General features: G+C 30.3%; 2 protein-coding genes across 4 annotated transcripts in view; one reads left to right on the top strand and one right to left on the bottom strand.

The window, feature by feature from the left end:
* Window positions 1-15623, bottom strand: part of Ufl1 (UFM1 specific ligase 1) — a 178834-nt gene that overhangs the window by 66728 nt on the left and 96483 nt on the right. The window lies entirely within an intron of this gene.
* Window positions 8528-15623, top strand: part of LOC107449752 (guanylate kinase) — a 41345-nt gene continuing 34249 nt past the window's right edge. The window contains exon 1 of the mRNA XM_016065392.5: window positions 8528-8694. Coding sequence (XP_015920878.1) covers window positions 8607-8694 — 88 coding nt within the window. The 5' untranslated portion in view covers window positions 8528-8606. The remainder of the gene's footprint in view (window positions 8695-15623) is intronic.

Below are 15623 nucleotides of genomic sequence, written 5' to 3'. Positions count from 1 at the left end.
TTACGTTAGTCTATCGATTTGTTAACATTGTAATGCAATACGTTAAAAATAAATACAAATAGGAAGTATATAAAAAATCTCCCGAATAACAACCATTACACGTATGTTTAATTATGAAAGTATTGACTATGAACTCGTGCAAAACATGTCATTATTAAAACACTACAGTGCGTCTAATAATTTGGTCAAATTATTATAATATACTAATATAATACCTGATATAATAAATATTTTATATTTGTATAATATATCGTCTCATTTATCGAATCGTCAAATTTATATTATATATCGTTTAATTTAACTAATTTATACACGAACGCAAACAAGGTTTTACTCTCGTGAAAACAATAAAGCTGTATAGTATAGGCTGATAATTAATGTTTCACACAGAATCGTATAGTGCGTCTTATAATTTGGCCAGTGTATGTTTAGTCATGAATGATTTTTCTTCAAACCCTTTACCTCAAATAAAGAATCAGTGAGAGGGTACTGAAAATGCAAGAAGTCGTATGTTTTTAAAAATAGACATAGATATATGCGTAGATAAAACTCTACTCAAAGTATTAGAATTCCTTTCAATAATAAAAGTGATTAAAAGAAGTTATTGACAGGGTAAAAAAAAAGGAATAAAGAGAAAAAAAAGAAATCTAAAAATAAAAATCATGCAACAAGAGGAATTGATCTATAAAAGATTGATCATGCTGAGTATGTGATGAAAAGATACTTTTTTTAGATATTCACAAGCAAATAAAAAAAAAATTTAAAAGTCCTACTTAGGCCAATAAAGAAAAAAATTATTTTAGTTACTTTTTATTAAATAATTGCAATTAATTACATTTAATGAATGAATTAAATTTAATGAATGAATTAATATTTGAAAAAACGGTATTCACATCAAGTGTCATCCACTACAAGTTTAAAAAAATATATTAGAACTTAAGTGGGTGAATAAAAAGTATTTTATCAACGATCGAAAATTTGAACAAGATATATATATATATATATATATATATATATATATATATATATATATATATATATATATATATATATATATATATATATATATATATATATATATATATATATATATATATATATATATATATATATATATATATATATATAGGGAGAGTATGAAACTAATAGTAGGAGCTGAAAAAAAAATGCGCGTGGTATCAGAAAACTGTAAAAGCCCCTGAATTAGACAGGCCGACCTATCATTTATTTTTGGAGCAAAGAGCTAACATAAGCACATAACATAACTAACATAACGTTAACTTGCGAACTTGTTTGCTCCAATATTCGCGATCGCAACGAACTATAGGGGGCGTTATCGTATGAGACGAATACCTGCGATTTCGATATGAACAGTCATTCATTTACTCTGGAGACGTCTTTAATGTAGCACGTAGCATTGTAACGTTCCTTCTTTGTTGCGGCTTATTAAATTTAAAAAAGAAAAATGTTTGATATTCATGCAAACGAAAACAAAATGGTATCTCTTTTTTTTTAGAGAAAGGAACACCCAAAACACATAGGAAAAATATTTGTAAATAAACAGAAAAAAATATGTAAATTCTTATAAGAGTTAAAACCTAATGCTTAAGAAATAGTTTTACTAAATTTAATGATATAACATGAAAGGCTTATTTAAACTTTACGTTCCATAGTTCTAAGAATTATATCACTTCAAAAATTAAAATGAACAAAAAGTATACATAAGCCTCATAATTTTATAAAATTTAATTTCGTAAAAAAAGTTTTTTTACAATAATTTTTATCAAAAAATTTTAAGTTTCAATAAAAATCATTATTCAGAAACTAAAACACGTAAAATAAAGAATGCTTACGAAACAAAACAAAAAAAAACAATTCTTCTTTGACGCCATTTTTTAGTGCTACGAAAATTCGTTTTTCGGATTTGTCAAAAACAAAACAAGATGCAATTTTATTTTTTCAGGAGCGAAATATTTTACCAAGAAAACGAAAATGTACCAATTCCTATGATATGAAATTTTATCTTGGTAAACGTACGTTTTGGAAATGTTATTTCATTTGGAATCTTATTTATTAGAGTTAATATGTCGACAGAAATAGAGATTGTTTTGAATCTATGTTAAACTCTATATCGACCCCTTTCCCACCGAAATCCGATTGACTACTTTGATTTTAAATATAGTGTTTCATTTTATGATTTGTTGCAAACATTTTAGGTGTTCATTGGCGGCACTTAAAAACCGCCAAATCTGTAGCTGCTGCGGCGTTAATACATAAGTACCGAATTTTTATTCCATACTTTTCTGAATCATATTGCTTCAAACATTGGAATATGCAAGATGTATACATAAACACATAATGTTATACCATTTAATTTTTCATAAAAAGTATGTTGACAACAATTTTTATCTGAAAATCATAAACTATAAAACGTGAAACAAAGAATTCATAGGATAAAAAAAAAAGATTTTAAAAATTCCTCATATTGAAATAAAAAATCTGGCATATTGTTTCTTTTTTTATTCTTATAGTTCTTAATCAGACGTAAAAAACTATTCTGCAGAGAACTACCATCAAATAAAAAAAAAATTATTTACAAGCAAATTTCTTATTATAAAAAACACTCACCTTCTTTATAAATCCGGAGAATTCCAAATGAAATGTTTCGCATGCAGGCCGTTGGGCTACCGAAGCGGGGGTGCCATCCCCTCTGCAGAGGATCAAAATTGTGATGGCATGTCTTCGGATTATCCTCAGGGATGTTTCCCAGACCGTCGCCAATAGCCCATTGTGCAGCTCTAGTGCGACGTAAATGAACTACAACTACAACAACTAAATGAAATGTTCTTCGTTTGAAGCTTTTATTTTCAAATAATATATACAAAGATTATCGCTTCATTACTTTTAGATAACATACCACACAGCAAAACTTTATAATTGTAAGATCTCGATATGAATTTTAATATGTAGTTCAAAAACAGAATAGCTGAATTCTAGTTGAAATTATTCTTTCAAAACTAAAAAATAGTTACCAAGAAAACGATAAAAAAAATTTATAATCATCACAAATGGCACTATTTCAAGTAATTTGGAGGATTTTTTATTGTTGTTTTCCGAATTATATAGATACAGAAATATATACTATTCTATAACGAAGAAGAATATTCTATTACTACTACAGTTCTGAATTCGCATTTATTCATTGGAATGAAGAAAGCAATGTTGACTTCATTTTGATTTGTGAAGAATTGAAGACAGAAAAAATGTCTTTTACCTTAATACACACATCTGTAACAGTATCCGAAATCGGAAGTCATCGGTTGCAAGTTTGTTGATAATAGAAATTAAAAATTATTGAGGAATTTTTCTTCAAATGTTTGGCGTGTTCTGTTCCTGAAAGATTTACTAATATTCTGGAGATTTTTTTCAAGTTCTTCGGTCTTTTCCTTAGGGAAATTTTGTTTCTTATTCGCTGCGAAAAAATGGCGTCTGATTTTGTCAATGATTTTGATGGAACTAAATGAAATGTTATTAAATTAATGCTTAATGTTTTCAGGCTCCCGCTTGAGGGCGTATTTGAGCGTTGCGATCGCGAACTTTTTTGTTGTTGTTCAAATAGAGGTATAAGTTAGAAATGATCAGTGATGTTTTTGTTTTAAATGAGTGAAAACCAGCATGAAATTTGAAACAATGACTAACGCCATCAGAAAATTCGTTTTTTGCTCATCCTTATTTAATGAATGAATTAATATTTGAGGAAAAAAATGTATTAACATCGAGTGTCATCCACCACAAGTTCAAAAAATGTATTTGAATAAAAAGTATTTTATTAGTATAATTGAACATTTGAACAAGATAAAGCGAGGGTTTTAACTAATAATAGGAATTGAAAAAATAGATAGTCAATGAATCAAAGAAGAATTTAAAAAATGTATAAAAACTGCATACAAACTATTTTCTTTTTAAATATCGGATTTGATCAACCCTTGTAGGAATTAGTTATTTCAGTTTATGCGAAAGAAATTTTATTTAGAAAAAAAAATTATTAACAGAAAAAGTTATAATTATATTAGCATTGCATTATCAGTCGCTGTTTTTTTCATCCGGGTTATCAACATTCGTACTTATCAACTTTGAGTTTAGGAGCTGACAGATCAGAGGAAAAACGGATATAGATTTGCTTACAAAAAGGTATTGAATTTATTTAAAGCAAACGCATTAACGGAAGAAGGAATTAATTAAAGGAAGTCTGAATTTATTCAGAGTTAAAAATATTTTCCAATACGTTGAAAATACTCAATTGAATAGTTATAAATTTATTTCTATATAAATGAAAGAAAAATTTTTAATAATTAATAATTCACCCATTGAAATGTGTCATACTCGGACACAATTTTAAAAGTCTAGGAGCTCCATTACTAAAGGGTAAAAGAAGATTAAATCCAGATTTAATGGATAAAGAATGTCCAAAGCTATTAATAAAGTAGATGCATACGTACCCGATGTTTGTTGTTTAATATTATTTTTTAATAAAATAAAGAATTTAGGAATGATGATTGCTATAAAAAGATGGTCGAAGTATTAGATGCCATTTCTAAATTTTATCATTCTTGACAGAATAGAAAGATGAATAGTTAAACCTATTCTGCAGTGCAATTGAAAAAAACAACTTAAAGTTCATTTTATTGAAAAATGGCACGAAAACCTTTCTAGTTCTATTGCTAATACTATAGTAGTGTGTCTACCACTAAAAAAATACACTTCCAATTCACTAGTATATAAGACATGTTTACTATGTTGGGGTACCTTTTCATAGATGAAGGTTGACATTGTCGATAACTTCAATTCCCACACTATGAACTCTAAAACAGAATTTCAAAAAACTGATAAAACAAAATGAATTTTTTAATTTTTTTTACTGCTATGTGTAGCTTACCATATAAAGATGCTATATATATAAAAATCTCAATTTTGAAATTCTTGTCGCTTACGATGATTTCTCAATTGCACGACAGTATTATCAAAGCTAAGCGGATATTTGCTGTGTGTTTATATGAAACATATTTTCTAAATTGTAAAAATTTCACAAATACTAAAGATGCTCACGAAGCAATTTCTGAAATTGGAAGATCTATAACGAAAGGTATATCTCAAATTTGCGGGTCCAAAATTTTTTTTTTCAGGCAAAAATAAACGGAAAGAATATGATCCTGAAAAAAGTTGTAGTATCATCAATATGTTTCACATATTGATGATCAATGGCGATCAGATTTATAATTCATAAAATCTTTAAGTAGATATAATAATGGAGTTAATTACATTTAAATAGTCATAGATATTTTAAGTTTGTATGTTTGGTGTATTAAAATAAAACAAGTGAGGAAGTAAAAAAATTTTTTAAACAATTCATTTTTAAAAAACGAGTTCCTGAAGAACTACAAATCGACGATTAAGGTTCAGAATTAATTAATAAAGAAACTCAAGCAACATCGAATGGTTTACAACCAAAAATGTTGATATAAATTTCGTTGAAAGATTTAAAGGAACTATCAATACTAAAATAGGGCTGCAAATAATACAAATAAATATTTAGATGCACAAGATAAATTGGTTTATAGCCCTATCATATATTTATAGTCTTATCATACATTTTGGTTTATAATCCTATAATATATTTCTTAAAATGACTTCTTGTGAAACTAGTCATTTAGAGAATGAAAACGTAGTCTATAAAAAATCAATTGTTAAAAGGGAAATGAATACTCAAAATCAAAATTGTGATAGAGTGGTAATTTAAAAAATACAAATGAATTTTCACGAGAAGGTTTCATCCTACGTTTTGCCGAAGAATATTTTATAATATCTGAAGTTTCGAAAACAAATGAAAGAAATTATAGAATTAAAGATTCTGTTATATCATTTAAATACTTTAATATTTTACATAGAATGTTATAGTGTCTCTAATAATTTGGCAAATAACTGCATATATACATATTTATAATATGGTAGCAACTCCGCTTAATATAATTTTACATTATATATCTATAATTTTCGATAGAAATGTTAGGACTTTAGTATATAATTTTGAGAGAAATTTTTGTCGAATTTTATATTTTTCTTCGCAAATTTAAGCAAGATGGGCGACATTCTGCATGAAATGGCCACATTTATCATCTGCGTGCATAATTTGTTTTTCTTCGAGTGTGCGCGTGACTCAATGACGCTTCAATCATCGAAGAGAACTAAAAGCGATGAAAAAGAGGAGAATGGATGATCTTCCAAAGTGCATCATCAGTTAAGCGCTCTCGTTCCATCCAGCTCTTCTTCCTCGTATCCCCACATCTTCTAAACAAAGAGGTTACTTTAAGGACTTTTGTCTTATAGTGTGTGAAAAATCTGGCTATGATGAGATTAAAGAAAAGAACTTTTCAGCACCTTTCAATGCACATTTATCTCGAGTAATATGTTGTGTTCGTAATTTTAGATTTGAATATCTTCATTGCAGATAAAATAGCTCAATTTTGATTTTTAATGGAACGATGAATCAGCAGTTCTATTTCTTTCTTTTTTTTTTAGGGGGAAAAAAGCTTCACTACTATTAAAACTTTTTCTATTCCATAAAATCATTTTAAAAATATCCTAAAAGAAACTTGATTAATTTCAATTGTAATAGAACGATAATTTACGTTAATTTCAAGTGTAATAAAACGATAATTTACGTTAATTTCAATTGTAATAGAACGATAATTTACGTTAATTTCAAGTGTAATAAAACGGTAATTTACGTTAATTTCAATTGTAATAGAACGATAATTTACGTTAATTTCAAGTGTAATAAAACGATAATTAACGTATCAGAAAAAAAGAGAAACTTAAGAAATTTAACTGTTCTGCTGTGTAATTCTGCGCGAAAGATTTGCGATTACGCTGTTTTTCAATTGCGCGGGGGCGTATTAAAAAGACAAAACATAAAATCTCGACATAAGAATTACTACATAAATAATTACTACATAAATAATTACTAGATATTATCAATATAGACTCAGAATTGTGCGACATATTTTCGGGCTAAAGTGATAACCGAAATCTCGAAAGGCTATCTCAATTTCAAACGGCTAGGCGAAGCACTCTCATAGTTTTTTTCCGTGGTGTAAAAATGCTTAATTTTTTGAATTACAAGGACAAAGAAGAATTACATATTTATGATGATATCTTATAAAGAGCCGTGATGGCTCAGGGGATAAAGCGTTCACCTCCCGATGAGCTGAACCAGGTTCGAATACCAGCGATGGCAGTTCGATACGAATTCCTCACCGACCACAGTGCTGACGTAAAATATCCTCAGTGATAGACGGATCATGGGTTAGAGTCCCCTTGCTTTCAGGCTAACCGTGGAAGATTTTCGTAGTTTTCCTCACTATGTAACGCAAATGCGAGTTAGCTCCATCAAAAAGTCCTTCAGGAAAGGCAAATTTTTCCCAATGTTCCAATCCAGTATAGTTCTGGATTGGGTTCAAAATGACGAGGCTACGGTGTTGAACATTAGCAGTCGCAAACTCAAAAAATTGTATCGCCTGTTCAACGACTGCTATAAAATATCTTATAAAGTAAATTAAAATCGGAAAAATCCACATTTTTTTCTAACTGTTGCGTACAGACTTCAACTCACCATCTTAATTACTTTCTTCCCAAAGTCAAATTTCTAAGTTAAAATTTGAGGAACTCATATCGTTAATAAAGGCATTCATATGAATGAAAAAGAGCATCAAATTGAGCTGATATGACAGGATTTTGGCTTAATGCAAATTGGGTTTATGGCCAAGATTCCTACCATGTGCAGCAAGACATTATTTATAGCATTCTTGATATCCGTGTTTCTTTAATCTAAATTTTAAACCTCGTTTGGTTTGATCAATGTAAGTCAAGGTCGCACTGTGATAAATAGCACAGTGATTGTTTATTCTCACATGATCTTTAAATTACATTTTTTCAGCACACTTTTTGTTTTCTGCTTCAAGTCACTTTTGTTTTCCTCATTCACGTCTGGCGAATCTGCAGAATGGGCGCCTATTTTTGAGCTCTCGAAACAAGTCTAATTCAATAATTTCGAAAGCAAATGAATTTATTTATTTTTCAATAACTAAAGAATCAAGTCCAACAAACTTAATTAATAGAAAAGCAATCATTAGCGATGCGCACATTACCTAGGTTAATTGCGCTCGATTTCGCACTTTGTAGGGATATCACCTAGCTAGGTAACGGCTTTCGAACTTTTTATTCATAAATAAACAAACGATATTAACTATCACAAAAGAATATCGAGCACTGACGCACGTATTGAAACTCTTCATTTCTCAACCGATATTTTTTTCTAGATAATCTAATCTTTCTAGAAAATTTCAGTAACGGTAAAATTCTTAATTCTATAGGCACAATCGATTGTGTGAAGAATTCTGGGGAGTGCAAAGGTTTGAATTGCCGTCACGCTTCTTTTTTGAGGTGTGCAACAAGGAACAGGTGTACCTTCCTTTAATCAGTTGCACAGCCTAGGTAAAGGTGTACTCTCTACCCTTCTTTTTTCGAAGATAATCCGAATTGTTTTCGTCATGGCACTTCGGACTATTATCGATAATTTCATTATCCAAGTGAAAAAACTGTTGGAATTACTGAACTATTCTAAGCTTAAATGTCGAAGTAAGTTCTCATTTATCTTTGAATCTGGCCTATGGTGCGTTGAGGGGGGGGGGGACAACAGGTCGACAATTACTGTCCCTGGCCATATTATTAGAAGCACTATAAGATTCTATGCAAAATTAAAACTATCAGGTGATACTATACAGTTGCATTGTTTCTACTGGGATGAAACCTGTTTGCATTTGTTTACATTCGTGTATCCATTGGTTAACATTGTACTGCAATACGTTAAAAATAAATACAAATAGGAAGTATATAAAAATTCCTCTGCATAAAAACCCATTAGGTTTATATTTATATATAAAAGTATTGCCTATAAACTCCTGCATTATTAAGAAACAACAGTGCGCTTAATAATTTGCTCTAATTATTGCAATATAATACCTGATGTAATAAATATTCTATATTTATATAATATATAGTCTAATTTGACCAATCGTCAAATCTATATTATATATCGCCTAATTTAACCCATTGGTACCCAAAAGTGAGCAAGTGCAAACCGGTTTCAGTCACATTAAAAACAATAAAGCTGTATAGTATGACCTGATAAGATTTTACGTATAATCTTTCAGTGCGTCCAATAATTTGGTCAGGAACTGTAGTACACTAATTTTCCCTACTTTACTACTTTAAAGAGGCGTATTTTGCTGAAAAACTGAATTTACTCTTATGCTCAAAATTGTTTTGAAAAAAAATAAGCTTCCATTAAATATAAGGGAATAATTAAAAAATATTTATTCACGTTTACATGTACCAGTTTTGTTATTCACAAACTTTATTTTTTTCGAATTTGTTCATTTAACTTTCAACTTTTTATTCCTTTTTTGACAGCGAATATTTAATTTAAGAATTCCGATATTATCAAATACTTGCAATTTTTGTAATTGTTCATTGCTTTTTTTTTATTTCCTCTAAGAAATTAAGTTCATACATCGAAAATACATTCCTTTACTTTTAAAGAACATCAATGTTTCACACGAGTGTGCATTCGCATGTAAAAGTGAAATCCAAATGATTCATTATCTATTTTTTCATAGCGGCTAATTTAAAAACTAGTTATACATGATTTAAAATATGTAATTTATGCTAACACTCAGCTGCAGCTACAGTGTCATTTTCATTGACGAACCCTCGAAGATTTGTATCTATTAAATTTCGAAAAATGAGTTGCGTTAGAGCATCGTGTCTTTTCTAAATTAACGATAAAAGTAATTGCCAGGAATCGATACAAACTACTCTTTTTCCATATCGTACTCCTCACTATACTACTTTTTAAAAAAAATTAGAACACTGCAAAGTATGAAAAAAAGTAACGACTACAATAGTTTCACTACTTGAAGTAAGCTACTTCCGACCACTGGGTAATATAAAGCTTTTATAACATTATTCATCCAATGGATGAAGAATGACTATTTATATGCTTTTACGAAAATGATTAGTGTTAATGATATGGATCATAAATAGTTCAAGAAATTGCATACAAATTCCTATTAAGTTTTTTAATTGATCTTCTTACAGAAAGTATTCATTATTTTTAAATCAAAAATATCTAAAATTTCATTAAAGGTAACCAAATATCTATAATCAAATAATTTTCTCACACAATTATTAAACTCGATTCTCCAAATCTTAAATAAGAAGATATTTTTATAGTTATTTTTTATTACTATTTTAATAATAGCATTTAAAAAAAATTTAATTTAGTATGATACAAAATTCACCCGACCGGCCTGTGTAGGGGTTAGGGAACTGCCCTTGCATCAGAAAGGTTCTGGGTTCGAATCCCGGATGTTTTTTCCTTCTCTCTGTACTACATGTCCCTACTGTGGGAGCAACGTTGGCCCACCTAATAGGGTGCCCCTGAAAGAGTGGTCAACAAATCTGCCCTTCAGGTGCCTGTGTGATCTAGGTCATTATCCTGGTGGGCATTGGAGGAAAAAAAATTATACAAAATTTTACACCAGTTATAGAATTTTAAATGACGGAAATGTCTAAAACTTGAGCAAAATAATTAAAGAAATTCGAAATGCTACTTTTTAGGTGCTATTAAGTGAGAAAAAAAGTGAAATTAACATTAGGGAGGAGGGGGGACTAAAAGTTTCTCTACTCCCCTGGCTAAACTGTTAGGGAACAATTTATTGGAATTAGCCATAAAGCAGATAACCTCCCTTACATTTTGGGAGTCAAAAAACGTCTAAATATTTTGAGAGTCAAAAATTGGATACACGAATGTAAACAAGTACAAATCGGGTAACAACACTAAAGCTGTATACTATTACCTGATAGTTAAGATTTTACATGGAATCTTACAGTACGTCTAATAATTCAGCCAGAGACTATAATTAATGTGTATGTATAGTGATTGTAATTTTTAATTTCTTTCGGCATATTTTTGATTTTTAACAATTAAGAGTGTTAAAGAAGGGACACGTTTTAAAAGAAGAAAAAAACAGACAGGTCAAAATCTAAGGGAATAAAGTATAATCTGCTTGACATTAAATGAGTCATTGAAGGAGTGAATTAAAATCTCGAATGTTTAATCAGAGAGTATTGACAAATACGCATTTTTGTTGAATCGCCAAAATTTGATTTGATAATAATTCCTTTTTCTTTAAATAAGTGATCTTAAAATGATATAGTGCGTTGAAAACACTTGGGTATTTTTAAACCATTTATTAGCTGAACATGCTAAATATAAATCACTTTTTTTTCTTCTTAAAGTCAGACATAGACTGAACTCGAAGACGAGTACAATGTTTATCATTCAATTTTTGCTATCAGTCTTTAAATAAAAAGATTTTTTAAAAAAAGAGCAACAAAAAACAAGCGTTATTTTCAGTAATCAATCCAATTTAAATTAACTATTTCAGAAAAGTATGGATTAATAAATTTTGTTATTAATTTGTTTTTTCAAAACTTATAGTTTGTGGCAAGATCGTAAACATTTTCTGGCTTTGTATATCGATTTGAACAGTTAAATCGATTTGATTTGTTGCAATACTCAGTGAAACAAGCGTAAAAACAAATAAGTAATCTAAGTCCCCTTGCCGTATGGCTAACCAAGGCAGGTTTTCGCTAGTTTTTCCTCTCCAATTCAGTGCAAAATGTGGGTTAGTTCCATCAAAAAGTCCTCCACAAAGACTAGTTTGCCCTAATACACGGTCCAGGAGCCGTAATGGCTCAGGGTATAGAGCGTTTGCCTTTCAATGAGGTGAATCCCAGCAATGGCTGGTCCATACGAATTCCGCATCCTGCTTGCTCCCACCACAGTGCTGACTTAAAATATCCTTAATGATAGACGGATCAAGGGTTGGAGTCCCCTTGCCTTCAGGCTAACCATGGGAGGTTTTAGCCGTTTTCCTTTCCATGCAACGCAAATGCGAGTTAGTTCCATCAAAAAGTCCTCCACGAAGGCAAATTTCCCCCAATACTTGAACTAAGGAGTTCCCTTGTCTTCTGGATTGTGTTGAAAATGACAAGGAAACAGAATTTAACATTAGTAGTCGTAAACGCAAAAATTGGGTCTGCTGCTTAACAACGGTTATAAAATAAAATTAAAAAATACTTGATCCAGAAGTTCGTTTGTCTTATGGATTGGGTTCAAAAGGACAAGGCTAAGGAGTAAAACATTGGTAATCGTAAATTCAGTGTTGGGTCGGCTGTTGAGCGCCGGTCATAAAATAAATTATTTTATCTAAAATCGAAATTATATAACCTATCAGTAAAAATGTTTGTGATAAAATGAAAAAGTTGAAAGAACATCCACTTATAAAACGCTCTCTTCCAGAAGAAGCGGTACACATCGCAAAGAGATGTCATTTGAAACGAAAGGAGTACTGTTGATTCGAGTACAAGAGCAGTATAATGAGCAAGTTAATTGCTACGAGCATAAAACATTGCTATTTTGATTGACATCTTTATTTGCTTCAAACATTTCCAGCTGTTTCTCGGAATTACTCCTTTAAAAAAAAATTTTTTTTCCTAAAGCAAGTTTTCTGAATTTTCATAGTTTTTTATTTTCTTAATTTCCTATCGAATGAAGGTAATATGGAATATTTTAAAATTATACGATTTCTCATAAGTTGGACTAGGATGTAGATGGTCGAAAAATAATGCAAGAAATCAGAAAAGATCTCTAAGAAGCCTCAAAAAATTTAAGAATAATGCCTTTCAAAATTTTCGAAACCAGATTTTATAAGAGTTTTTTGAAGAAGAAAAAAAGAATTATGAATCGCTAATTGTATTTATAAATTTAATAAAAAACGGATAATAATTAAAATAAATATTTAATGTATGAGTAAAATAATATTCCAAAAATACCTGATAAAAATAATTATTATATTATATGAAATAATATGAAAATTAAAAAAGAATCTAAGCAATGGAAAAATGAATACTGTCATTGGATAAGGGGAAGAATCGAAACAAAAATGCTGTGATATTTATAATTATCATCCTAAACGGCTAAAATGTCGCGATATCACTTCTATCCAATGGGATACCTATACCTGCAAGTGACGTATGCGGGTTATCTCGATCTTGATTGGTTGTTGAAACGTTGAATTTGTTTACGTTAGCAACGATTCTTTCTATTCTATTTCGAGTGAGCTAAACCCGGCAAGGATCAATTCTCTTATATGATACATTCCACATTCTTACAAAAAGATTCTTTCACAATAACAACATACTTTCACATAAACAAACTAATTATGCATTGAAGTTGTCAGGTACTCAAAACAAAAATATATCACGGTTACAAAAAAATACATAAACAAATAATAAATCTGAGTTAAGTAAAAGAGGAGAAAGAATTATCTTTCAACAATATTTGATACGTGATACGGTGCTGCATTTAAATCACTTCACGTTAGTTGACGTTCTAACTTATGTGAAGAAACTTAGCACAACTTTAAGACGCCATTTTGCTTATAAGCGATCTGCTGGCGCTGACGTCATAGGTCACATGACGTCATTGTGGGTATATCAGATCTTCTTGAAGTGCAAGCAGTGTTGCCAGATTGGGCTACAAGTAGCGGATTGGGCTACTTTTAAAAGTCCCCGCTACTGAAAATTGAATTTTCGCTACTTGCTACTTTTTGGGCTACTTATTATTTTTCGAATGCTACAAATCTTAAATATGCGCTACTTCTTTTCCTTACTGAAATATATATATATTTTTTAATTTTTTCCCTTCCCATTATAAAATAATTCTGAAAGTTTGCAGCTTCTTTACCATTTTTAAAAAGGACATTTTTGTTGTTGTTGTTGAAAACGTTCTCGCTTCAGTTTTGGATTCTTGATATGTTTTACTGATGGAGTCTATAATCTTTTCATGTTTATGTTTCAAATCGTAGACTCGGGAAATCGCAAAGATATATATGGAAAAATGCACGGAGAGTATGATGGGGAAAATGTTTTTTAACTCCAGCTATTATTAATCGTTTATCTTCTGGAGAAAAAAAATCACGTTACTCGCTTTGAAGCTCAGAAAAATTAAATCCAAAGTCATTTTACCTGATGAATGAAAATAGTTGTTGTGAATGACAATGAGTTTCCAAAAAATATCGTACTGTTAAATGCTTTTTAGTGAATTCATTTCACTTTTGTAAATCACGTTCTAAATATGTTCTAATGACGTTCTAAAAATGTTCATGTTTCTAAATATGCCAAAGTTTTACAAATCTCTGAGCAATTCTGAATTTCTCTATTTTTGTTCTACAAAACATAAATTGATGGAAATAGTTAGCACAGACAGCTTCAATTGGTAAAATGTTGAAAGCAGAAGTTCTTCATAGAATAGTCTTTGATTGGCTCTAACTAGCGTTTGTCTTTCTCGAGGAATCTAATATAGGTAAAAAGGTAAATTGTACTTCACATTTGGCAGACTACGCATTTTAAGATCCAACGAGCGGACAATCTAACAATCATCTGAAGCAGTTGTTTCTAAATATGCCAAAGTTTTACAAATCTCTGAGCAATTCTGAATTTCTCTATTTTTGTTCTACAAAACATAAATTGATGGAAATAGTTAGCACAGACAGCTTCAATTGGTAAAATGTTGAAAGCAGAAGTTCTTCATAGAATAGTCTTAGATTGGCTCTAACTAGCGTTTGTCTTTCTCGAGGAATCTAATATAGGTAAAAAGGTAAATTGTACTTCACATTTGGCAGACTACGCATTTTAAGATCCAACGAGCGGACAATCTAACAATCATCTGAAGCAGTTGTTTCTAAATATGCCAAAGTTTTACAAATCTCTGAGCAATTCTGAATTTCTCTATTTTTGTTCTACAAAACATAAATTGATGGAAATAGTTAGCACAGACAGCTTCAATTGGTAAAATGTTGAAAGCAGAAGTTCTTCATAGAATAGTCTTTGATTGGCTCTAACTAGCGTTTGTCTTTCTCGAGGAATCTAATATAGGTAAAAAGGTAAATTGTACTTCACATTTGGCAGACTACGCATTTTAAGATCCAACGAGCGGACAATCTAACAATCATCTGAAGCAGTTGTTTCTAAATATGCCAAAGTTTTACAAATCTCTGAGCAATTCTGAATTTCTCTATTTTTGTTCTACAAAACATAAATTGATGGAAATAGTTAGCACAGACAGCTTCAATTGGTAAAATGTTGAAAGCAGAAGTTCTTCATAGAATAGTCTTTGATTGGCTCTAACTAGCGTTTGTCTTTCTCGAGGAATCTAATATAGGTAAAAAGGTAAATTGTACTTCACATTTGGCAGACTACGCATTTTAAAATCCAACGAGCGGACAATCTAACAATCATCTGAAGCAGTTGTTTCTAAATATGCCAAAGTTTTACAAATCTCTGAGCAATTCTGAATTTCTCTATTTTTGTTCTACAAAACATAAATTGATGGAAATAGTTAGCACAGACAGCTTCAATTGGTAAAATGTTGAAAGCAG

This window comes from Parasteatoda tepidariorum, chromosome 2 (assembly GCF_982258835.1).
Source record: "Parasteatoda tepidariorum strain Cologne lab strain chromosome 2, Ptep-v5.0, whole genome shotgun sequence".
In the NCBI taxonomy this organism is placed as follows: Eukaryota; Metazoa; Arthropoda; class Arachnida; order Araneae; family Theridiidae; genus Parasteatoda; species Parasteatoda tepidariorum.
This window is presented reverse-complemented; position numbering and strand designations above follow the sequence as displayed.